This window comes from Sinocyclocheilus grahami, unplaced genomic scaffold (assembly GCF_001515645.1).
Source record: "Sinocyclocheilus grahami isolate Dianchi unplaced genomic scaffold, SAMN03320097.WGS_v1.1 scaffold1767.1, whole genome shotgun sequence".
NCBI classification, from domain to species: Eukaryota; Metazoa; Chordata; class Actinopteri; order Cypriniformes; family Cyprinidae; genus Sinocyclocheilus; species Sinocyclocheilus grahami.
In genome coordinates this window covers 27,092-53,256 of record NW_015506946.1, presented here as the reverse complement: position 1 = coordinate 53,256, position 26,165 = coordinate 27,092, and the positions used below count along the sequence as shown (strand labels likewise).

General features: G+C 38.3%; 2 protein-coding genes across 2 annotated transcripts; both read left to right on the top strand.

Moving 5' to 3' along the window:
- Positions 1–496: 496 nt before the first annotated feature.
- On the top strand, positions 497–11,484 carry LOC107572519 (immunoglobulin superfamily member 10-like). Its single transcript, XM_016258936.1, is given in 8 exon segments — positions 497–696; positions 800–929; positions 3,412–3,802; positions 3,990–4,532; positions 4,535–5,482; positions 5,666–7,978; positions 8,151–9,048; positions 9,537–11,484. Coding segments are annotated over 8 exon segments (7,338 nt in total). The 3' UTR covers positions 11,452–11,484.
- Positions 11,485–22,711: 11,227 nt separating this feature from the next.
- Positions 22,712–25,073, top strand: LOC107572521 (P2Y purinoceptor 12-like). The gene is made up of 2 exons (XM_016258938.1): positions 22,712–22,774; positions 23,619–25,073. The coding sequence occupies exon 2, from the start codon at positions 23,632–23,634 to the stop codon at positions 24,703–24,705; it is 1,074 nt and encodes a 357-aa protein (XP_016114424.1). The 5' UTR covers positions 22,712–22,774; positions 23,619–23,631; the 3' UTR covers positions 24,706–25,073.
- The last annotated feature ends 1,092 nt before the right edge of the window (positions 25,074–26,165 follow it).

Sequence of the window (26,165 nt, the reverse complement as noted above, 5' to 3'; positions counted from 1 at the left end):
TCTTTCTATCTTATTAATGATTTATTAATGATTTATTATTATTATTATTATTGTTATTATTATTATAGGCACTCAACACAAGTCACTAATGCTGCATTTTCACGGAGGAAACAACACGTGTCAAACACGTGTTTTACTAAGTGTTTGGGATGTGGTCATAACATAGTCCAATTATATAAATGTAATAATATTCATAGGAATATATAGACTGTGTTCGTATTGATTACAATAAGTACAGTTTTTGATATATTATGAATGATTTATTTTTGAATACAAATATTTTTTCATGTTTTCTATACACTAAAATATAGCCTAATATTTGAAAATGGTCATTCTTGATCTCAAGAGAATTTGTAAAATGTATGTGGCATGTATAATATATTGTGAATGGTAATAGAAATGATTAACAGATTTATTTTCTTTTACAGAAAGCTAATGATTACTGGCAACTTGAGTTGGTCAGAAAATAGGGAAGAAACAGACCTCCTTCACCAGAATGTGTGACCCGACAGCAGAGTCATGTCTGTTGTGGAGATTCATGGGGCTACTGTGTGTTTTGGCCAGTATAACACACAGAAGCAGCGGCTGCCCCAAATCATGCGCATGTTATGCTCTGTCAGAAGTGCACTGCACATTTAGATACCTGAGTGAAATACCCAGGGATATTCAGCCAGCTGTTGAAAGAATTAACCTGGGGTAAAACCTACAACAGACAATCCACTATGGAGCGTTCTCTAAAAATGTCATTGAAAACAGCTTATTTAAAGCAAATTCGTACATTTGCCATTTTGTGTTTTAGGTACAACAGTTTATCAACTCTTAAAGCAAATGACCTCTCCGGACTAAAAAACCTGGAACTATTAATGCTGCACAGTAACATTATCAAGACTGTCGAGGACGGCTCGTTCCATGACCTCACATCTCTGCAGGTAAAATACTAAATTCATTACTTTGACAGCGACATTATAAAAAATCAAAGGTTCTGTATTAATGGCATGCTATACCCATGCTTTTTTTTCATATTAAAAGAAAAAAAAATACACATACAACAATCAACATAAAATGAATAAAAAAATACATTACAGACAATCTGTTATTTTTTTAGGCCAAACTAGGCTAGAATAAGGGGCAACTTTTATGCTGCATAGTCAAAAGTCTGGTTACACAAGTCAATAACAAGACTCTGTATACAGCAAAAAATAATCAAATGTCATGTTGTGTATCTGAGTTCGTTGACATCATATTTCATGTTTATTTTTCTTTATTGTGAAGATGAGATGACATGCTGCTGTTGTCCTGTGCCATCTCTAATCACATCTGCCTCCATAGCCCTGTTTACATGGGGTTACATCTGGTGTTCTGATCACAAGCAGTCAAGCTATACAAGTGTTTCATATCAAATGCATCTCCTGTGAATCCAAGAGTCTCTGATGACTTGACAACATATATCACTTACTATAACAGTATTACTGCATGATGATTTATTTAGGATGCAACAGAATGGAACAGAACACAGGTCTCCAGAAACGTTGTGAAATATTTGGAAATATTATTAAAAGCAGGACGCTTTAGAGCGTTTCTGTGTCCTCATGTATCTTATACTTCAATATGATGATGATAGGATGATGACAAGATGATGATGCTCTTGTGGTCATTCATTTAAGTCCAGTTTTGAATACAAAAATAGGGCAATTCAATAATTAGTACAGGAATAAAAATGATAACATAAGGTGTTGTAGTGAGCTGCGCCAGTAACACTTTACAATAACTTTCATGAATAAATCAACAAACATTATATAATGCCATTGACAGATCATTAGAAAAATATACTGTATTTAGAAAACTACAAGTAAGAGACAATGTGTTTATAATATACACTTCATAATACACTTTATAAAAATATACAAATGATGTTAACAGATGTTACACATGGATTAACAACTTATTTATAATGTGCATTTGAATGCTTACAAATGGCATTAAACTGATTAAAATTATTTACATAAGTACCTCACAAACTGTTCATGTTGACATATGATTAATTAATTCATAACCACAGTCTGTAAATGTGACACATTTGCATTTTTGTGGCTTGTACACAGACTTATAAACACCTTTACAAATCATGTATTATTCTTATTTGTTTAATCTAAAGTTGACACTATTCATCATTTGTAAATGTTTATAAACATACTATTAATCATTAGTACCTCTATGGGAAACAAAGCTTGAGTATTGTGTGATTAGTTAAGTATATTTATATTCTTGCTAAAGACATAAAAGCAACATAAATTCTGTGAAACAGAATGTACTAAAAGTTTTGGTTGTACTACTCTGTAAAAAATAATTTTGAGATTTTGCTATTTCAACAACAACAACAACAACAAAAGAATTTGGATATCCACGTTTTTTTTTTATTTAGAAAACAAAGTGAAGTATTCAGTTCTGCCTGTGGATCACTACTTAGTGCCTCAAACAAAACTCTAAGTATCCTTCAAAGATCTGATGCAACAAATATGGCAAACTTAAAATAGCTGTTCCTCCTCAAAAGCAGGTAAAAAAAAAAAGAAAACCCTGCCTTTACTCCTATCAACTGAGTAAAGCCAGCCAGATTAATATGCATCACTGAACAGACTAGGCAAAATTTAGAAAGAATGCTTACATCGCTTACTGTACATCAAGTCAAGTCGATTTTAAAGCTCTTTTAAAAAAAAAAAACACTTGAAACATCACTAAAATTTTTAGGACACAACTTGACTTGCATAATATTGCAAATGCATCTTCTATAATAAATATGAATCCAATAATAAATCAAATACTCAGTTTGTTATAATTGAGTAATATATATATATATATATATATATATATATATATATATATATATCACAATTCTCTCATTATTTTGAAACTCACTCTTTGTTATATATTAGTGATATATATATATATATATATATATATATATATATATATATATATATATATCACAATTGACTCATGATGTTGTGTAAGCCATTGTCCATGAAGTCTGTGGGACAGTCATCTGAGGCTGAGACAACATTGCCTTGGTCTAAGGAAGGCCTCAAGCTGGAATTGCCTCCTGACCCTGCATTTTAGGGAGGTGGATCAGCTGGGCATCTACTAGAGCCACTTAATAACCATACTTCCTTGTTGCTGGTGCACTGTAAATGGAGTTGATAGTAATTAGAAAACGGAATTGTGATATAGTTTTGTAATTTTTATTTTTTTAAATTATTTTTTTTAATTTTGTTTCTATCATTTTTGCTGTCTGCTGCGGTCATGGAAAAAGTCTGAAGCTAGTCTGAAATGCATTTAAATGCATCCATTTAAATATCAGAAACTCAGTCACTTTATTTTTTCATGCCTTGATGCTATATTTTTATTTACTTCTAGGTTCTGAAATTGAGTTATAACAGAATTGAGAAGCTCAACAAGGACACATTTAGAGGCCTGGGCAATATTGTACGTCTTCAGATGGACCATAATAACATTACCTTCATCCACCCAGAGAGTTTTTATGGATTAAAAATGCTGCAGTTGATTAATCTTGAGGGAAACCTGCTCCAACAGCTTCATCCAGACACTTTTATATCACTGCGGTTCAGCCAGATTTTGAAATGGTCATCTCTCAAGACTATTTACTTGTCAGACAATTCTTTAACCACATTGCCTGCAGCTATATTCTCTGGCTGCAACAAGATAGAGAATATCTTCCTTAGTGGAAACCCCTGGTCATGTGATTGTCGGATGGGGTGGCTTGAACAGTGGCTAGAGAAACACCCTGGTGAGATTCTGGTCTATATTTAACAAATGTTCTGTTAGAAATAGAAGACAAAAATGTTTTGTTAAAATAGCAAGACAAAATCAAGTGCAAAAATGTAAATAATCAAGACCCAGAATCTTTCTAGTATATAACATTGCTTTTATTTACACATTTATACATATAATGAGAATTAATTTTGCTTTTGCAGGTGTTCTAAAATGCAAAAGAGACAGGAAGTTTCTCAAAGAACAGTGTCCCATTTGTGAATTCCCAATTACCTTGAGAGGCAGCAGCATTCTGCATTTGCAAAGGAATAGCTACACATGCACCAGACCTTGGATTCATCCTCACTTTAAACAGAGCAATTTTACCTTGGATGATGGGGACTATCCCTCAGTCTATCCTAAAGATTTTGTTGCACCCATTGGCATGTTGGAAATGAACATCACAGATCAATTCAACAATGATGCCTGGATAGCATGTGCTGTGCAGCGACCTACAGGAATGGAAAACTTAACTGCAAACTTTGGACTGAATGGAAAAGATTTAACTGCCCTGAGTGCAATCATTTTTACATCGCTGGTCTGCAACATTGATTATGATAATATACGCCAGATTTGGAATATTTTGGCTATGTATAGCGAGTCCCCGATGAGACTTGAGCGAGAAGTACTACTTTCTCTGCAACCAGACACAGTTTACTTATATAAGCAAGTAGTACCCACGGCAGATGGTATTTTTACAGAAATTGAACAAGAATGAAAGCCAGTCCTGAATGGTTAATGCAAAGTACAGTCCTGCTATAGCTGGACCGCATTACAACAACATTTCCGAACCTTACTATCAAGTATTTAACCAATGTTCAAATACATGTTGACAGGAGAAAAGATAGTAGAGACCAGTATGGCTGGGCAATGATTAGAAAGGATAGTCAGACCAAGACTGAACACTCAGTCCTTGCTGGTGGAGTAATTGAATTGAACTGCCAGACCTTTGGGGATCCTAAACCCATTGTAGAGTGGATTCTACCAGACGGAAGCAAGTTACGTGCACCATACAACAATGAGGATCAAAGGATTGTAGTAGCTTATAATGGAAGGCTTATTTTTAAATCTGTTGAAATCTCAGACACAGGTGTCTATCATTGCATTGCAACTAACTCCCTGGATGTAGATGTTCTTGCATTCAGGGTCACTGTGCTGCCTCTGAATACTGAAGAACAAGAGATTAATGGGATCCGAATCTCTCATACCCTTGGTCAGAACCTGTGTCTTGATTGTACATCAGCCAGCAGTCCAGAGGCTTCCATTCAGTGGATACTTCCTGACCACACAATTTTAGACAAGTCCTATGGCAACAGAAAGCTCTACAGAAATGGCACTTTGGTAATACATGGACTGACATCCAGAGACAAAGGATTTTACAGATGCTTAGTTGGAAATTTTCTGGGAGCAGATTTGCTAGCTTCTCACGTAACTGTTCATGGTGATTTGTCAAATAGCACAGAGCCAAAGGAATCTGGTGATCATGTTGTACAAATTATAGATGATAGCCAGATTCTTGGAAGTAGGTATCTCTCTCATAGGGTTGGTGAGGAGTCAAGGAGAATTACATCAGGCAGACCGTACACTTGGCTACAGTTCAGATTCCATAAGGTTCCCACTGGTAGAAGAGGAAATAGAAGGAACTCTGGAAGAAACAGTCCATTTCTCCTGTGCATTTGTGTCCCTTTGTTTCTGGAGAAAGCAGAATGAGAGCCGGCTCGCATTCCACAAGGTTGTAAATGTATCGGGTTACCATGAAACCAGGGTCTTGTTCGGCGTCCTGGGGTGTTACAAAGTATTTGTGAAATCTAGCTAACAAAATATATATTGTGTGTTGGAGTGTTCCAGACGCTACACTTTAATAAAAAGTACCAGAAAGAAGATGCCACTTTCATTGATAAATCTCAAATTAAAAGAGGAAATATTAAGACAGTAGGTTTAGATGTGTCTAGAACACTTAAAGGACCCTCAGATGACAATGATGCAACCTCAGGGGATGGTATATCTGAAGATGAATTTATTGTAATGACAACTACTCAAACACTTGAGCATAAAACAGTTAGTACCATTAAATTCACAGATTTAAAAATCCCAGAGATTTACAAAATTGGCAACGGTGCTTTCATTGTAGTAAAATCTGATAACACTAGTAACATGTTAAGAGCAAATGAAAAAACAAATTTGGTTACAACAACATCACATTCTCATACTCAGACACCTGCTACCCCGATAATGGCCACTTATACTTTGAGTAATCACGAAGCTCAAAGAGATGAGACAACCCTGAATACAACCAAATCAGATTACATATTAAGTCATAGTGATGGAGAAGCCCACATATATGAGAAAGCAACAAACAGACCTTCAGAAGCTGCTGAGCTTCTCTTCTCTGGGAATTCAGAAGATGTTACCCCTGGAACAACGCCACTTTACAACTTCCAGGGCCCAAATGTCACCTATTTGGAACCTAAGAGTCAGACCATATTCACAGCAGTTACCACAACCAACGAAGACCAAGAAAAGATCACATTTAAGACCACTCAAAGAATCAAGTCAGAGCTCCTTCCTGGGTCCACCATCATCTCCAAACACCAAATCCAAATTGTTCCCTCCAAAAAGATGCGATCAGAAAAGAAACAAAACTTTCACAAAAGACGTAGGATCATTCGGCCAAGCAAAATTACAGATATACAATCATTACTCAATAAATTCAAACACCTTTCTATAAACAAGGAAGACAATCTCACATTTTCACACACTGTGGACAAAATCAAAGATTGTGGTGGTGGGAAAATAATTACATCTGGAGTGTCTACAGATAAATCCAAAACAACAGTGGATCAAAGCCTGGTCAACCATACAGCTAGGTATCACATGTCAACTTCCTCTTTGAAAGTGACAGAAAAACCTGTCATGCCAACTCGTTTGTCAGGCTCCGAAAAGACTTATGCTGTCACTGATTTACAAATGTCAGCAACTATTGTGCCCACCATTTCAGTGGATTCAAGTTATTATAAAAGTTATTTTAATTCAATAGAGAAAGAACAAACTTTCACAACCACAATGTCTTCTAAAATGACACAGGAGAGGATTCAGTGGCGTAGACAGTTTGGAAACAAGGGGGAAATGAAAGAAACCCTCAGCAAGCATCAAAACCCATTTACACTGTCCACTGAGGAGGAGCAGATGACTTCAGCATCGACAGCAGAACCTTACAAAGCAACAACTACAGTACCTACTACAGAACTGCAGCATAAACATATTATTGTCTCTCCTCCAATGACAAGAGAAAATGACAATACTCCAGAGACATCATTTGAAGACTCATCAGGTTCTTCCTCCTTTATAGAAACTAATTTCTCTGATAATGTCATAAACCCATCTACAACAGCTGAGTTTTTCAGCTTTCCATCCTTCCGTGAGTTGTCCACAACCACACTGTCAATGGGAGTTTCTCACACCCTTTCAGCCCCACCAACGATGAGAACTGAACTAAGGCAAGACAATGGTCAGAATAACTTATCAGGTTCTCAAACTGGATTGTGGGGAAAGCAAAAGCCTGGTTATCACAAACGAGGCTCCAGAAGGAAAAGGCCCATTAAAAAAACAACCACAAAATCCCCAATTATCACAGTGATTAAATTTGTTGACAAACCTGCCACCACCAAATCCACAACTATAGCATCACAAATTAAACACAGTGGTGCAATATTAAGGCCTTTGAATACACCCATTAAAGAATCAGAGAGATCTTCATCACCAGTTAATACTGGTGCTGGTAGTGATGGATGGAGAGACTCAAATATGTCTTCTACCACCAGTTTCCCAGGGGTCAGATCTTTGACCATTAAACCCACTACGGCCTCTGATAGACCTCAGAGTAGAACAGTTACCTCAGGCACAATGACTAGTTCAACTTCATACATTTTCACCCCATTTCCATACAGTAGTAGTACTGGCAATCTGAACGCATATGACCACTCTACAAGGTATGACACCTCATCTTTGAGGGATATTACCTCCAAGCCAAGGATTAACGGTGGAAAAGCTGCCAGCTTTACTGTTCTGTCCAACTCTGATGCTTTCCTCCCCTGCGAGGCCACTGGCAACCCTGAGCCCATCATCAGCTGGAACCGATTAATATCTACCACAGGTACAAACATTAAACCACAAAGCTTACAAACATTTGTAAGAATTATATTGTTATCAATTGTTATTTTCATATTTATTTTACATTCTGGTATATCTCAAGTCAGAAGCACTGTCAAATATAAAATATGGCTTTTTATGTTAGCTGATCATTTTTGTCTCCTTTATATCATCAGGCAATATGTCAACCATTAAAGGTAAAATGGGCAAATTTGAGGTTCTGAAGAATGGAACATTGTTCATCCAAAAAGCAAACATCAAAGACCAAGGACAGTACATATGTTTTGCCCAGAACGAGTATGGTTCTGACAAGTTTGTGGTTACATTATCAGTTGTGGCCTATCCCACCCGGATATTGGAGAAGAAGATGAGAGATATCAAGGTTCTTGCTGGGAAAACTGTGCACTTGGAATGCAGGACAGATGGCAGACCAGTGCCAATGGTGTCATGGATTCCACCAAATCACACTGAAGTTAAATTGATCACTGAGCATGGCAGAGTATCAGTAACCACTATGGGGACGCTAACTATTCAAGAGGTGTCGGTTTTGGATAGTGGACATTATAAGTGTATTGCAAGTAATCCGGCTGGTACTGACACAGCCACTGTTCGTCTACAGGTGGTAGCAGCACCGCCTGTAATACTGGAAGAAAAACAGCAGCTGGTGAGCGCTGATATTGGGCAGAATCTCTTTTTGGCATGTAGCACTTATGGTGACCCGCAACCCACAACATACTGGGTCTTACATGATGGCACGATAGTACGGCCTCTAACTTACTCACACACCAAAGTTTCTGTTTTTGGAAATGGTACACTTTACCTGAGGGATGTACAAATAACTGAAAGTGGAAAATATGAGTGTATTGCAACAAGCTCTACAGGATCAGAATGGCGTGTTGTTACACTTTCTGTGAAGAGAACAGAAACTGTGCCTCAGATCACTGAGACATCACAGCAAAGAACCGATGTGATATACGCTGGCCGCCTTCAGTTGAACTGCTCTGCAGTTGGAGATCCAAAACCTCAAATTATTTGGAGGCTTCCGTCCAAGGCTCTTGTGGACCAGTCACACAGGTAGGCTATAACAAATGACATCATTTTTGTTTGATTGTACAATCTTAAACCTGAAATGTGCAATATCTTAATGGCAATATACTTCCCCCTATCTCTGAATGAACCAGAGTTTCCCTGCACCTTTTGAGTTTTGTAGTCATTTGTGAGTACTGAACAAGGATTTTCAAAATTTGTAAAAGTCTTGTTGATGAAAAGTTTTAGAACTGATCATAACGAATTAAGAAATAATAATAATTACAGATTTTTAAACAAAAATGATTTATTTTCATGAGTTTTCTGGACCAATTTTAAAATTCCCTGGTTTTATTTTTCCCCGACCTGATTTAACCCTGGAATGAACAGTTTAAGTAAATCTCAATTAGGGCAGAAGTGTTAGTTTTGTAAATGTACCCAATCCAATAGTGAAAGGTTAGAATTTAGTTTTTGTAAACATGCAAATTTTACATCATTTGCCTCCTATTGTCAAAAATATCATATTCTCATTTCAGAATGGGCAGCCGTATCAAAGTCCTGGAAAATGGTACCCTCATCATTGAATCAGTCAATGAGAAAGATGCTGGGGACTTCATCTGTGTTGCACGCAACAAAGTAGGGGATGATGTACAGCTAATAAGGGTGTCCATGTCTATGAAGCCAGCACGTATTAAACCGAATGTCTTTAGTAGGAAGAAAGTGACTTATGGCAATGACCTAAAAGTGGACTGTGTGGCTGCTGGTGTCCCCATGCCAGAGATATCTTGGGGACTTCCTGATGGTACCTTGGTGAATAGTGGCCTGCAAGCAGATGGATCAGAAGGCGATCAGTTCAAACAGTACACATTGTTTAATAATGGAACACTGTACCTGAATAAAGTGGGTTCTGACGAGGAAGGTGATTACACCTGTTATGCTGAAAACAAACTGGGTAAGGACAAGATGCATGTTCATATAAGTGTGGTAACTGCAGTGCCACGCATTCAGCGCCCAATTCTCTCCTATGCCAAAGTGAAGCCAGGTAGAAATGTTCGCTTTGACTGTAAGGCTATAGGTGATCCCAAGCCAAATGTCTTTTGGATGCTTCCGTCCAAAGACATTATTGCTGCATCTAATGATCGTTAATTAGTGCATGCTAATGGTTCCCTTGATATAAGAAATGTTAAATTAGCTGATGCTGGGGAGTATGTCTGCATGGCTCGTAATGCTGCAGGTGAGGAGAATAAAGAATATAAACTAGACATTGATGGAAACCCACCCATCATCAATGGCTTGAATCAAAATAGAACTGTGTTGAAAGATACAGCAGTCAAATATACTAGAAAGCTAATAGACTGCAAAGCTGAAGGGGATCCAGCACCAAAGATTACATGGATCATGCCTGACAATATATTTCTTACCGCTCCCTATTATGGGAGTAGGATTAATGTCCACAGCAATGGTACGCTAGAAATCCGTAATGTTAGGCCATCAGATACAGCAGAATTTATTTGTATGGCTCAGAATGATGGAGGTGAGGCAGTCATGTTGGTTCAAATGGAAGTGACTGACAAGCTCAGGAGGCCTATTTTTAACAACCCTTTTAATGAGAGAGTGGTGACTCGGGTAGGGAGAACTGCAGTGCTAAACTGTTCTGCTGATGGGCAACCCATGCCTGAAATGATATGGACACTACCCAATCGGACTCGGTTCAGTGGAACACCTGGGTTCAAGGGCTCAAGATATCACCTGGGTACCGATGGCACATTTGCTATGTATAACTCCAGCATAGAGGACACTGGTAAATACCGTTGTGCTGCAAAGAACAAAGTGGGCTATATCGAGAAGCTGGTCATTTTTGAGGTGATTCAAAAGCCTTATATTCTAACACGGCCAAAGGGGATAATTCAGGGGATTTCTGGACAGTCCCTCTTCTTGCATTGCCTGACAGATGGAATCCAGCCTAGCATTTCTTGGACCATGCCAGGAGGTTTCGTTCTTGCACATCCACAGGTGAGTGGGCGCTACCATTTGATGGAAAATGGGACACTTGTTGTACATGAGACAGTCATACATGATCGTGGGAATTACGTGTGCCGAGCAAAGAATGATGCTGGTGAGGCAGTTCTTTCTGTGCCTGTTGTAATTATTGCATATCCACCACGGATCACTAATGGGCCACCACCAACTGTGAGAGGAGTGGCTGGAGTTCCTGTTTATCTTAATTGTGTTGCTAATGGAATACCTACACCAGCGATAAACTGGGAGCTACCAGATCGGTCTGTTCTTTCTACAACTGGAAAAGAGAGACCTGTAGGCAGTGAGCTTCTCCACGCACAAGGGACACTTATAATTCGAAACCCCACAAGAGCGCATTCTGGTAATTACAAGTGTATAGCCTTTAATTACATGGGCAGAGATACCAGAACAACATATATGACAGTAATATAAGTTGGGTCATGACTTCATGACCACTGTGACTATTCAAAATACAGTACATACAATTATGTTACTTTGGTTTTCCATGTAGTGTAAAGGTCTGGTTTAATAGACAAAATATGGATATTACAGTATGCTATTTGGGAGGAAAACAAAGAACTGTGAGGAATTCTGTCTTTGAAATATATTAAAAATGTTTTATATCCATACTGAATTATAAATATAGAATTTTATTGGCGCAGACAAATGATGCACAGAATCACATATTTAGTCATAAAGTATTTTAGCACATGGTTAGGCTATTTCATGGTGGTTGCACATGCTATGCGTTTCTACTAAATCAGATTGAATGTTAAGTTATCAAATTATTATGATTTGCCTGATGAACATGTTTATTTCTGTGACATAAGCTGAAATAAAAACGTATAAAAAATAAGATAATGATTGAAGTTTTTATAACATGTTTACAGTATTGCAACCCTGGTACCATTTGGGCAAAATTTATTGGGACATGTTTATCCTAATTCCCTAAAAGTGTTACAGGGACAGGCTATTACTGCTTAGGAATTCACATAATTTTAAGCTTTAAACATTTATAAAGATTGTCTCACCTAAAGGTTTATTTATGTAAAACAGATGCATGCACGCATGCGCTTACACACATTCACACACACACACACACACACACACACACACACACACACACACACTAAAGGCTCTGCAGGTTTTCCTTTCACGAAGTAACATTCCAAGGCTTCCCACTTTTCGACCTTTGCTTGGATCAACACCTTTCACCACCACCCCTGGAATTTCACGATAGGATTTGAGAATCTACACCTCTGATCTTCAGACACAAGAGACAGATTCATCTTTAGCCCAGTATCTCATTCTGCCTGCATTCATGAAGTCTAGGTTCTTATATGCCTTGTGGAGTGAACATAATAAAGAGGCATGAAGGTGTCAAACTATAAGCTTCAATTTTAATTTTGTTCATGTAATTAATTAAGTTATATCTTAAATCAGTTAGGGAGCCAGATTGCTTTTCTAACACAATCTCCATGTGTGAAAAGGGATCCGTTTTCAGTGAATTACTTTCAAGCATATAGATACATTTTCATTTCAAGCCAACAACACGTACTGAGAAACTGTGACACCTTTCTTTAGAGTACAAACTACTCCAGCAGTCTAATATAATTTTGTCTCCTTTGGAACATTTAGGAAAACTCATTAATTTGAGCTAGTTGTGCTGGCTGAATGTGTAGTCGATGTGTTGTCCCTATCAGGAATTAAACCTGGATGTTTAGTGGTTATGGCTTGGATAAATAGTTATATATTTAAAACACTTAATAGACACCTGATGAGAACAACATTTAAATCCACACATCTTGATAACTTCAAAACATTCCCCAAAATGTAAGTATTCTGTAAGAGGGAGTCAGAAACATGTGTCCATGACAGACATAATTGATGGAGTGACCTTGTCACCTTCAGAGCTGCAGTGGGTTGGACTAAAAGTGTTGAGATGTTGATTCATTGCCTGCCAATGCAACCGGAGTCTTGACTTTCAAACTGTCTGGAAACTCTGACAGAATAACATTGGATGATTTCTTCAATTGGCCCCTGAATTGGTCTAGGTCACCAGCAGATGGCATCAGGCCATACACACAAATAAATATATTCAGTATTTAGGTTTTAGGTCTTAATTGTTGATGATGATACCTTTTTTAAGTAATCAGACTTACAGTTTTCAACTGGTGGATGAAAAACAGGTGAAATCCAAATGCTGATATATGGAAGGAGAGACCTGAGACATATCTGAAGACTAGAATATCACAGATTCTTAGAAAATTATGCCGCATGAACCAGTGTTATAGCAACACCTTATCATCATGAAGGCTGCTTTGGCATGGTACGGTTCAATAAGTACAATTCGTATTTTCTTAAGAAAATATAAAAATTTAGTCTATTTCTAAATACATTTGTAACTGATTTCAATTATATATCATCTATGTTACTAGATTCTGATAATGCTACTTGGAATGTAGTGCTACTAGAGCTTAAAATTTGTAGTTTGGGGTTCATTAGAGTAACAAAGTATCACTGTTTCTTAATAATACCACCACTTCAGTAGCTCTGAGTATTTGTAACTTGTCATCTCCAGTGAGGTTTGTCCTGTGTCGATGAATAGCCTGTGGTCACAGTATGTGTTTACAGTGGTTGGAGGTCAAGTTGTCACTCCGTCTATCAGACAGATGTTAAAAACTCCATGTACGCATGTTAGGATACTTGCAAGTCTTGACTAGATGTTCTCTATACTGGACATTTGACCACTGAAGAATCTCAAACAAGGAGTCATTAGGGTCACAGAGTGCATTCAGTGGTGGTGATATGTGAAAGTCTCTCTGTTTGTGTGTCAGTAAAACATTTTGTGGAACCATACACTTCCAAAAAATAACAACAGCTGTAGAGCTAAATAGAATTTTTTATTTTTGATCTCTTAAACCGTTACTTACTTATCTTTAATTAGTGGGAAACTAGCATCTTTAACACATCTTGCATTCAGTGATTTTCCTCCATGACAGTGACCATATGTACAGTTCTGGGGATGCTGTTATGTAAATCAATATTGTCCAAATTACTGGCCAGTTGCTCAGCCCTATTAAAAGAGTTGATTGAACTCTTATTCCACTTAACTCTTATTAAGTCACAACTGTTGACGTGTTTACAAAGTTACTTACATTATAGTCAGTAGAATGTTTTGGGGAGCATCAAAATAAAGTGTTAGCAGATATTAAGCAGCCAGTCTACTAATACTCTAATGACTGCTAGCTGCCATGTAGTAGCAAAGTTACTTATAGTTAGTAGAATGTCTAATGTGGACTATCACAATAAAGGTTTACAAAATTAAAAATGTTTTTTGGAACCCTTGTGTTCTGTGTATTTTCCTGACATATGTATAACCTTCTGGGAAACAAAGTGAAGCAGCTTAATTGATGTTAACATACAGTATATTCATTTGGAGGACCAACCATGGATGTTTTGGTTGTGTTTCTTATCTGACTCATCGATTTCAGGTCTTGGAGTCTCTACTAACGGGCTGATGAGTTGAATCAGGTGTTTTTGATTAGGAATAGTTCAAAAATGGGTGCTGCTGGTGTGCCGTCAGGAACAGGGTTGAGAAACACTGTGGTGTGTGTGCTTGTCATAGAACTTCCACTGTTAAATAAGCCAGTTAATATGTAACATAATAGCATTGCCACAGAAGGGAGGTATGCATTGTTAATGACAGCAGTAAATGATCTGAATTTCTTGTGCTGTCACTATGATCAGCACAACTGTACCGTAACTGTGTCTGAAGTTTACAGAGTAAACATATGTATGATGGATTTCAGCCAAGATGAGATTCTGTGGGTTATATATGCTGAGTTGGAAACATTTATTTTGACCCCTACCTTCCTTACCCTCTGTTGTTACAATTATTACTGAAGAAGTATTTCTGTCCAACACTCCAGACTCTGTTGAGCAAAGAGAAGGGTCTATGGAAAAATAAATCTGTTCATAGAGCGAGTTGCCAACATTTTTGCAGAAGCAGTAATGCAACACTGAACAAACACAGACCTGCCTACTCATTCAGGTTTCTATGTGCCTTTACTAGTCTGACCGTCTGCCAGAGAAAATGTGCTCTTAAGGGCCATGTTACGAGACACTGAGGATGCATTAGCCATTAAGAGACTTTGTCTTTTTGCCAATTCTATGCAACATTTGCATGCATTGTTTTCACGGTTTCAACTGAATTACCTTGTGCATGCACAGGTCACTCATTCAAAGATTTCATAGCTCAGCATTGTCAATTTAAAGAGAGATGAAATGTCCTTCTCCTTCCTTCTCTATTCTGTGCAAAATTCTGGCATTTCAGCAGTTTGTCTGGCAGGAGCAGATTATGATAGACATGAAGTCTAAAAAAGAAATTTTAAATTCTCATTCTCATTCTAAAATAATGGGAGAAAAAGGCTTAATTTCAATAAGGTTTATTGGGTTTGTTTATGGACAGTGACATTAACATGAACTCTGAGGCATAGTCAATTGACAGAGAAGTAAGGAAGGGCCAGAAAACTGCCATCTGTTTTAACTAGGAAGGAAAAATGTAGAATGCACTGCATGTTAGCTGTTAGCATACTAACAATAATCTATGCCTCTAACCACAGTTGAGACACAGAGAGCTGTACTTCCAACCACACAAGTTGCGATGCTGTTTGGGAATGTTTGTTAGAACTACTGTATGATTTCAGGAAACACTGAATCGTTGAACTACATTGGTAACAGGGAACTTGCAACCACAGCTGGCTAACGATGCTTTTGGGAAATGCACACCAGAACATCATAGCAACTGCCTAGCAACACACTAACAACCACTCAGAGTGCCTTAGCAATGCCTTGGCAACCACCCATAAAAACACCCTGACATCATGGCTGTAAATTTCGCTCAGAAAATTAAAAAATCATACTTCTCTTGAGCATTTATTTCATTAGGGAAGTTAAAAGGGCTTTAATGGAAACCAGCTGACTGCCATTGTCAAAATGGAAGAGAAGCTACAATAAATGGACAGACATCCATCTACAGCATCACCATTTTGATGATGTGTTGATTGTGGAGGATGATGTAAGTGTTAAGCAAGAAATACTCACACTAATGTGTACATGCAATAAAGGTGCAATTACACAAACTTAATTTTCATTAACAAAACGGAATTCCTAGCAGAATCAGACTGTTTTGTCAACGATTTGGCTATTTATATTTTTATAACATTAAGATTTAAGAGAGTGTAAAATATATGTGTGAACAATTTGTGACACTGTCACACAAAGACACATGTTTTTACCACTCAGTATGTATTAAGATGGTTTTATATCTATATATTTGAGTTTTAATGGTTTTACATGTTGCCTTTGCCATTTTAATCCTCTTAATTATTTAATGTATGTCTTTAAAGGGGTCATATGACATTGCTAAAAAGAACATTATTTTGTGTATTTGGTGTAATCAAATGTGTTTATGCGGTTTAAGGTTAAAAAAACACATTATTTTCCTCATAATGTACATTATTGTTTCTCCTCTATGCCCCGCCTTTCTGAAACGCGTTGATTTTTATAAAGCTCATCGGTCTGAAAAGCGAGGTGTGCTGTGATTGGCCAGCTATCCAGTGCGCTGTGATTGGCTGAATACCTCAAGCTTGTGACAGAAATGTTGCATCCAGTGGGGACATAATTACTGATTATAATGACTTATACTGTGTTTTTACGCTTTGCGTTGCGTATTGCGCCGCGTAAACATAAAACCATGTCTGCATTTGTGATCGGAGAAATTACAAACAACAAGCACTACTCTACACTGCTCAAAACTCGCCTTTGAATCATCAGTGGCTAATTCTTTAAATATAAAAAACGTACTTACAGGCTGTGAGTCAGAAGCGCCAGACTGTACTTGCAAAGTTGGAACTGCCCCACTTTAAACATTATGTCCTCTTTTGGAAGGACAAACAAAGTAGGTTTGAACGACATGTTTCCTGGAAACGGTGTGCAACGGGGTTTGAGATGCGTTTTCTCTTGTTTGGTGGGTGTGTCAACCATGTCAGCCCAATCAGCAGCAACATGTATGTAAACCACGCGGTATTAAAGAGACAGCTGCACAATGTAATTAACATCAAAATAAATTCACAAGAGCAAGAATATTGTTTGCACATGTTTATTTTTACAATTTACATTAAAGACAAAATAACTGAAATAATAAGGGCACAAGTATAGATCTGGAACTTCTTTAAGTCTGTCTGAATATCATTTAGTAATTGCAATGTCTTCTGGTCCATATCCTTTCCTCAGGAAGGTGTGCTAGACACTGATTAATGTAACATAAAAATACTATACATATTTATATATTTTGCTATTGTATTGTGGAGTGACACTTTCATAAACTTTTCTATACCCCTCTGATTATATAATGGTAAATATTACAATATCATAGCACAACAACAGTGATCAGCATTAATGATAAGCCTAATACTCACAATAAAAATACTAAGGTCATATAGATCATAACACAGTCTCGGAGGTAAGAAGTGGATTATCCTTCACCTGAAATGTTTGTCTTTTCATCCTGAAATGCGAGGCAAATGTTGGATCACAATAATTAGGAACCACAGTTTCCACAAATCCCTTAACTCGATTGTGATATTCTCTTTTATTCTGGACGGCAAGGGCAATGACTGTAACATTGAGCATATTTTGCAGTATTAAACACGTATTTATACTGATTTCATCAGGCACCGAAAATTATTCAAAAGAACACAAAGAATGGCCTTCTCAGCTGCCATAGTTGCAACTCTTGCGTCATCAGAACAGTTCAACGCACCACCGTTTCCATTTAAAAAACGTTTTGCACCGTTTTGTCTGGGCTGAACGCAGCAACAAATGAGGACAATGGAAGCAATCAAAATCAACAAAAGAGCAATGATATGCAAGTGCTATAACAAGTCTCAGTTAGCTTAACGCAGTACACGTAGCAAGTTTTTTTTTTAAATAATATAATAAATAAAAAGAAAACAGATTGAATAGAAAAAGAATAGAGCAAGCTAGTGTTAGATGTCTTTTTGCTTTTGTTAATTGTATAATAAATGAAAAGAAAACAGATAGAATACAAAAAGATTAGAAAGCAAGTGTTAGTTTTTTTTTGTTGAAAGAAAACAAGCAGCAAATGAATAGAGTGCAAGTCTTTTTTTTTTAAGAATAGAATTAGAATAGAGATTGAGTTGGGCAGGTCTTTCCACCAGGAGGGAACATTTAACATTTTAAAAGTCCGTAAAAGTGATTTTGTGCTTCTTTGGGATGGCACAATAAAACGACGTTCACTTGCAGAACGCAAGCTTCTAGAGGCACACAAGTCTGAAGTAATGAATTTAGGTAAAGGGGTGCGGAGCCAGTGGTGGTTTTGTAGGCAAACATCAATGCCTTGAATTTTATGCGAGCAGCTATTGGTAGTCAGTGCAAAGTGATAAACAGAGGTGTGATGTGCATTCTTTTTGGCTCATTAAAAATTAATCTTGCTGCCGCGTTCTGGATTAATTGTAAAGGTTTGATAGAACTGGCTGGAAGACCTGCCAAGAAAGCATTGCAATAGTCCAGCCTGGACAGAACAAGAGCTTGAACAAGGAGTTGTCAAGCATGTTCCAAAATAAAGGGTCTGATCTTCTTGATGTTGAATAAAGCAAATTTGCAGGACCGGACAGTTTCAGCAATGTGGTCTGAGAAAGTAAGCTGATCATCAATCATAACTCCAAGGTTTCTTGCTGTTTTTGAAGGAGTTATGGTTGATGTGCCTAACTGGATGGTGAAATTGTGATGAAATAAGTAGAATTTTGATTCTTCACATTGATGGCTGCCTCTGTGGCGTGCTCCGCAGTTGTTTTTATGTTTTTGTTAGTTTGTCCTGTCTTTAGTTATATGCCTGCAATCAGTTTCACCAGAGACGAATTGCTGGACATTCGGAAGTACACACCACCCGATATTTCACCGGTTTTCGATTATTCTGATGTTTTGCTGGACATTGTAGTCGGGGGAGCTGCGGCGCTGATCAAGCGCTTTAGGACGCAGAGACGGGGGAAGCGAGGCGGCGCCCTCGTGAAGCTCAGGCAGCACGGATTCAGAACGCCGTTGCCTAGCATCCATCTGGCCAACCTCCGCTCTCTACCCAACAAAACGGACAAACTCCTTCTGCTCTCCCGGACAAATAAGGATTTTTCAAACTCTGCTGCTCTGTGTTTCACGGAAACCTGGCTGAAAGACGCCATTCCGGACAGCGCGTTGAGTCTCCCGGGCTTTCAGCTGTTCAGAGCAGATCGCGACGCAGAATCAACGGGGAAATCACGCGGCGGCGGGACATGCTTTTACATCAATGAGAGGTGGTGTACAGATGTAACTGTGTTAAAGAAGATCTGCTGTTCAGATCTAGAAGTGCTCTTCATTAACGGCAAGCCGTTCTTTTCACCGTGGGAGTTTTGCTCGTTCATTCGTTCACATTCCTCCGCAAGCGCATGTGAGCTCCGCTTTACAGAAACTCGCTGATCAGATCACAGACACAGAACAACAACACCCGGACTCTGTTTTAATCATTCTCCGGGACTTTAATAAAGCCAATCTCTCCCGTGAACTGCCAAAATACAGACAGCACATCACATGTCCCACCAGAGACAGTAATATATTGGATCACTGTTACACCACAATAAAGAATGCATATCACTCTGTCCCACGAGCAGCTTTGGGGCTCTCTGATCACTGCTTGGTTCATCTTATACCGAACTACAGGCAGAAACTGAAATCAGCTAAACCTGTATTAAGGACTGTAAAAAGATGGACTAATGAAGCAGAGCAGGATTTACAAGCTTGTTTTGACCTCACTGATTGGAGCGTCTTTGAAGCTGCTGCCACCGATCTGGACGAGCTCACAGAGACTTTAACATCTTATATCAGTTTCTGTGAAGATATGTGCATTCCTACCAGGACTCATTTAACCTACAACAACGACAAACCATGGTTCACTGCAAAACTCAGACAGCTCCGTGAGGCCAAAGAAGATGCTTACAGGAAGGGTGAAAATGTCTTGTATAAACAGGCTAAATACACACTGGAAAAGGAGATCAGAGTGGCAAAGAGGAATTATTCTGAAAAAATATGGATTCAATTATCTTCCAGTGACTCAGCATCAGTGTGGATAAGTCTGAAAGAAATCACCAACTACAAGACACCATCCCCCAGCACTGTGGAGCTTTGTCAAGCTCCTGAAGTTTGCAGACGACACCACACTCATCGGCCTCATTCAGGACGGTGACGAGTCTGCTTACAGTCAGGAGGTTAAAGAGCTGGCTGTCTGGTGCAGTCTCAACAACCTGGAGCTCAACATGCTCAAAACTGTGGAGATGACCGTGGACTTCAGGAGAAAGCCCCCTGCACTCCCTCCACTCACCATCATGAACAGTTCTGCGACTGCAGTGGAGTCATTCAGGTTCCTGGGCACCACAATCTCTCAGGACCTGAAGTGGGACACTCACATAGGCTCCATTGTTAAAAAGGCCTAGCAGAGGTTGTACTTCCTTCGCCAGCTGAGGAAGTTCAACCTGTCACAGGAGCTGCTGAAACAGTTCTTCTCCGCCATCATTGAATCTGTCCTCTGCACTTCAATAACTGTCTGGTTCAGCTCAGCTACCAAGTCTGACCTCAGAAGACTACAGAGTGTAGTCCGGACTGCTGAGCGAATCATTGGTACAACCCTCCCTTCTCTCCAATAACTGTACTCATCCAGAGTGAGCAAAAGGGCTGGCAAAATCACTATGGACCCCTCACATCCAGCACACTCCCTCTTTGAACTGTTGCCATCTGGTCGACGCTACAGAGCACTGAGCACCAGAACGGCCAGACACAGGAACAGTTTCTTCCCTCAGGCAATCCATCTCATGAACACTTGACAATAACTGTGGAACACACACTATTTATTCACTCATACTCATACTATTTATCTAATACTCATACTCAGTCTACATTCCAATTTGCACATACCGTATTGACCCGAATATAAGACGATGTTTTTTTCTTGGAAATGCATCTGAAAAAACTCGGTTGTCTTATATTCAGGGTCTAGACCAGGGGTGGCGAACTCCGGTCCTGGAGAGCCGCAGCCCTGCACAGTTCAGCTCCAACCCTAATTAAAACTCACCTGCCTGTAGCTTTCTAGTAACCCTTCAGACCTTGATTCTTGTTCAGGTGTGTTTGATTAGGGTTGAAGCAAAACTCTGCAGGGCTGCAGCTCTCCAGGACCGACGTTCGCCACCCCTGCTCTAGACTTTGACATGTCAATAATACACCCACAACAATAGGTGGCGCCAAATACGCATAAAATGAGTGTGCCATGAAATACGTAATGTAATGCGTGTTGTAAAGATCGCGAGTAAAAACAAAGGAAAAAGAAAACCTTACAGCTGCATGAGTCGTGACTGTCATGTTAGCCTGATGGGACCAAACTCCCTTTGTGATTTTAAAACGTAAGACAGTACCCAAATTTGAAGACTACAGTAAGATTTAACTTCTACTGTTAATACGATTTTGGTAGGCTACTATTAGATGGATAGCCTAAATGTCCTAATTCATGTTTTTTTTTAAATGGTATATCAAAAAGTGTATATTTTTTAAATGTGATTGTTACATTTTACCAGCTTTTACCATACTTCCAAAACAAAAATTAAAATAGGAAAAATATGCAATATGAAAATAATTGAAGACAAAATGTGTTCTACTGAGAAAAAAATTAATTTGGTTTTTAAAAAGCCTTTTTCCAAAAGTCACATCTGGAAAAAGGGGGTTCGTCATATAATCAGGGTCGTCTTATATTCGGGCCAATACGGTAATATACCTGTACATACAACTGTCTATTGTTATATACCCGTACATACAATTGTCGATTTGTATATTTTTATTCCTTATTTACTTGTTCTATTTTTTATTTATTTTTATTTTTTATTATCTGTGTTTTTTTTGTTCTGTCACTGTCATTCTGTTACACTGTGGAAGCTTCTGTCACGAAAACAAATTCCTCGTATGTGTAAACATTCCTGGCAATAAAGCTCATTCTGATTCTGATTCTTCTGATTCTGAAATGATGGGTTTGCTGGAACCACAAGCAGTTCTGTTTTGGCATGGTTGAGTTGAAGGTGATGGTCCTTCATCCAGCAAGAAATGTCTGTTAGACAAGCTGAGATGCGAGCAGCTATCGTCGGATCATCAGGATGGAATGAGAGGTAGAGTTGAGTGTCATCAGCATAGCAGTGATATGAAAAGCCATGTTTCTGAATGAAATAACCTAATGATGCCATGTAGACAGAGACGAGAAATGGTCCAAGAACTGAGCCCTGAGGCACCCCAGTAGTTAGATGTTGCGACTTGGACACCTCACCTCTCCAATTTCAAAATTATATTTAAATACATATTTAAATTTAAGGCCAAATGTGTTTCACCATTGTTGTTTTTTTCAGTGGTTTTTAAGTCACAAACTCTGTTTGGCTCAGTAAGCACAAAATATGTTGAACCAATACACAGTTGATGTAACAGCAGCTTTTAGACCATTTTAAACTTCTCCTTGTGTCTGCATGGCAATAGCAGGAAACAAAAAGCAGAAGGGAGAAAGTAAGATTAATTTCCTTTCAGAAAGGCCCTAAAATCAAACTTGTTTCCTAAAACCATGAAGTAACTCTATTTCAAGTAAACGCATCACATTTGATCCTGGCATCTTGTTGAGGTAGGTGTTACATTTTCATAATACAAAGACAGTGACGGCTTTCAAAACAAGCACCACAAAATATTTTACAGAGTGCAATTATGATTAATGATGTATTTTAGTATTAACTTTTAGGATTACTCTCCACTCCTCTAGATGCTATTTTAAAAAAGGAAATGTATTTTCATTATAAGTACTGGTTACCTCAAATGTATATTAATATTATAATACTTTAATAATAATTTATAATTTATGCATTTAGCAGACGCTTTTATCCAAAGTGACTTACAGTGCATTCAGACTATACATTTTTTTTACCAGTATGTTATTATACATTATTTATTAAATAATTCAAATAGTGTAATATTGTAAAAAATAAAAAATAAATGATAGTATTGAGATTACATTTATAATGTGAGTATACAGTCTTTAAGAAAGTAATATTCTTCTAAAATCACTTCAAATGGCTTAATATTCTAACACTATCTACTGGGAAAACACTGTAATCCAAGGGAAAAGGCTGTTAAGCTTTTACTCTCCCATTTAAAACTGTAAAATAAATGGCATATCTGTCACAATAGTAGTTGGACCTTCTTTTCTTTGTTTCAGAAATGACATAGGAATGGCAGAAGCTTGACATTTCCACCAAATTGACTCTGACAGCTCTGAATGTAAAACATTGTCAGCTTGCTTTAGAAGTAATGTGCTGTGATTTTGAGCACACAGTTTTATGCACTGGCTTCTAATAACATATTCAACAATAAATCCTTTGTATTATACACTTAAAATATGAGTCAATGAGAATGTTAAAAATGGTGGCTGTTCTTCTATTCTAAACATAGCCAATGTTTGTTTTATGTCACAGAAATTACACATCCATGGAGCTCACAACAGCGCTGGCATTCATCATGGACACTGACTCCAACCAGACCGTCAGGAATGAGTCGTCGGAGGCCTGTTCACGCGAGAGTGCTCTGAAGGCAACCGTGTTCCCTCTGCTCTACACCGTCCTCTTAATCGTGGGCTTGTCGCTGAACGGCCTGGCAGCATGGGTGTTCCTCCGAATCCCCAGTAAATCTCACTTCATCATCTATCTGAAGAACATTGTGGTGGCCGATATTATCATGATCCTTACCTTCCCCTTCAAGATCCTCGCCGATGCAAACTTAGCATCTGTCGGTGAACGTGTCTTCGTCTGCCGCGTGTCATCCGTGCTCTTCTACCTCACAATGTACATCAGCATCCTGTTCTTCGGCTTGATCAGCATCGATCGCTGTAGAAAAACCATTTGGCCCTTTGTGGGCACCAGCCCTAGACGTCTGCTGCACAGAAAGCTCCTCTCGGGCTTCATATGGACATCGCTGTTGGCTCTTTCGCTGCCCAATGTAATCCTGACAAGCCGTCCCAACACTTCGAGCCGCTTTAAATGCAGTGACCTCAAGACAGAGATGGGACTGAAGTGGCACGAGCTGGTCAACCATGTGTGCCAAGTGATATTTTGGGGAAACCTTGTGACGGTGATAGTATGCTACACACTCATCTCGAAAGAGCTCTACAAGTCTTACGCCCGCACACGAGCTCAACACCAGGCAAGGCCAGGAACGAACGCCCCCCACAAAAAAAGCATTCAAGCCAACGTGTTCCTGGTGTTGGCGGTCTTCTTTGTTTGCTTTGTTCCCTTCCACTTCGCCCGAGTGCCATACACCATTAGCCAGACACGAGTACGCATGTTCAATTGCCAGCAGAAGCTATTTTTCTTCCAGCTGAAAGAGAGCACGCTGTGGCTTTCCTCCCTTAATTCTGTGCTGGATCCTCTCATCTACTTCTTCCTCTGTAAGTCGTTCAGGAGCTCGCTGTTTAAAACCATGCGTCTGTCTCCGGGCCGGTGCAGGGCCCTCAGGGAGCTCGGGACAGACACGGCCAGCACTCCTCAGGGCAACACACAGACATAATGGACAGACTCTCAGACTTTCTGTTTGTTGTGAACACTCTCATCCACATGAAAATGTTAGGGTTCTCTTACACTAATAATCTTACTGACATTAATATAATTATTTGTTTAAACATATTTCATGCTGTAACGGCTACATGGGTGAATCAAATGTTTTAGAGCATATATGGCTTATATCCTTAATTCAAACCTGTCATGACTGGCTAGTGGAAGAATGGGTGCCAGCAGACATTCTGTCTTAAAGTGCACCTGGAAAACTCATACCTCAGAGTCAGGCATTGAGGTAACTATTTATTTTCATAGTTCATTTAGACATTCTACTAACTTTAAGTAATTTTGCAACTACATGTCAACTAGAAGTCAAGCAGCAAGGCCCAGATTTACTGTAAAAGGGATTTTAGAGAATAAAGTAAAATAGTAAAAGAACAAAAATTTATTGAAAATGCATTTGAACTATTTGCCAATAATATTTAAAATATGTGCACTTTCATGATAATTTGCCCGAAAACAGCAATGTTTCTTGTGTTGTCACATTAAAACAAATAACATGGATCAGAAGTATGTATTTTCAAATTTAAAATCAAAATGGCAACTTTTAACCAAAGAAAATAAAAAAGTTCAGCAAACAGCATAGTGTAACACGTCTAGTCTGTTTTCATTGTTTTTAGTTGCTGTTCATTAGTTATCTCATTGGTTCCCTTTGTCAGAGTCATGTGTATACACCTTGAGTTCTCCGTCTCTGTCCGTCTTTGTCTATATCCACCCCCAAAAAAATAAACTTATAAAAGTTAATCTATATAACCATATATTTTTGTTTCGTATGGGTATCCTTCATTCTGACTGTTGAAGGAGAGTAAATGTTCAAATCTAGTGTTATTTCATGTGTTTTTGCTCAATATTATTATAGGGGGAGATCTGATAGTGTTTAATGTTGTATTATTTTGAAATATAAAAGGGTTTCTGGTATGTGTATGTTTGTGGGGTTACTGTTGTGCTGAAGAGTAGAGTCTGTGGTTAGGGTGATGATTGGCCAAACACCAGTAAGAATATATATTACTTTACTTAAAAAGTAATGTTTGTGCACTCTAAATACTTAAGCACGTGCTAGTGATGGGAAGTTCGGATTATTTTGCTGACTTAGATCTTTGAATCTCGTTCATTAAAATGAACAAATCTTTTGTTCAAGCCATTTCGTTTATTTCAGTAGAATATAATTTAATTGTTACATGTTAATAGCCAAATTTCCCAACACATATACTTACGTGATGTTGATCACATTTTGAATGAGGAAAAATCTATAAATATAATTTAACCAAGGCCAAATTATGAGAAACAGAAAGCATTCATTAATTTCTTCAGGCTATGCAGTCTGTTAGTTTACTTCACCACCCCATCTGAGTCATTCGTTCTTTTGTCACGCGTTTTTTTTTTTGGTCAGCTCAGTAACAAACACAAACATTA

What these genes read in the sequence shown, in the direction of transcription:
- LOC107572521 (XM_016258938.1), top strand. Translation starts at nt 23,632, where the DNA reads ATGGAGCTCACAACAGCGCTGGCATTCATCATGGACACTGACTCCAAC.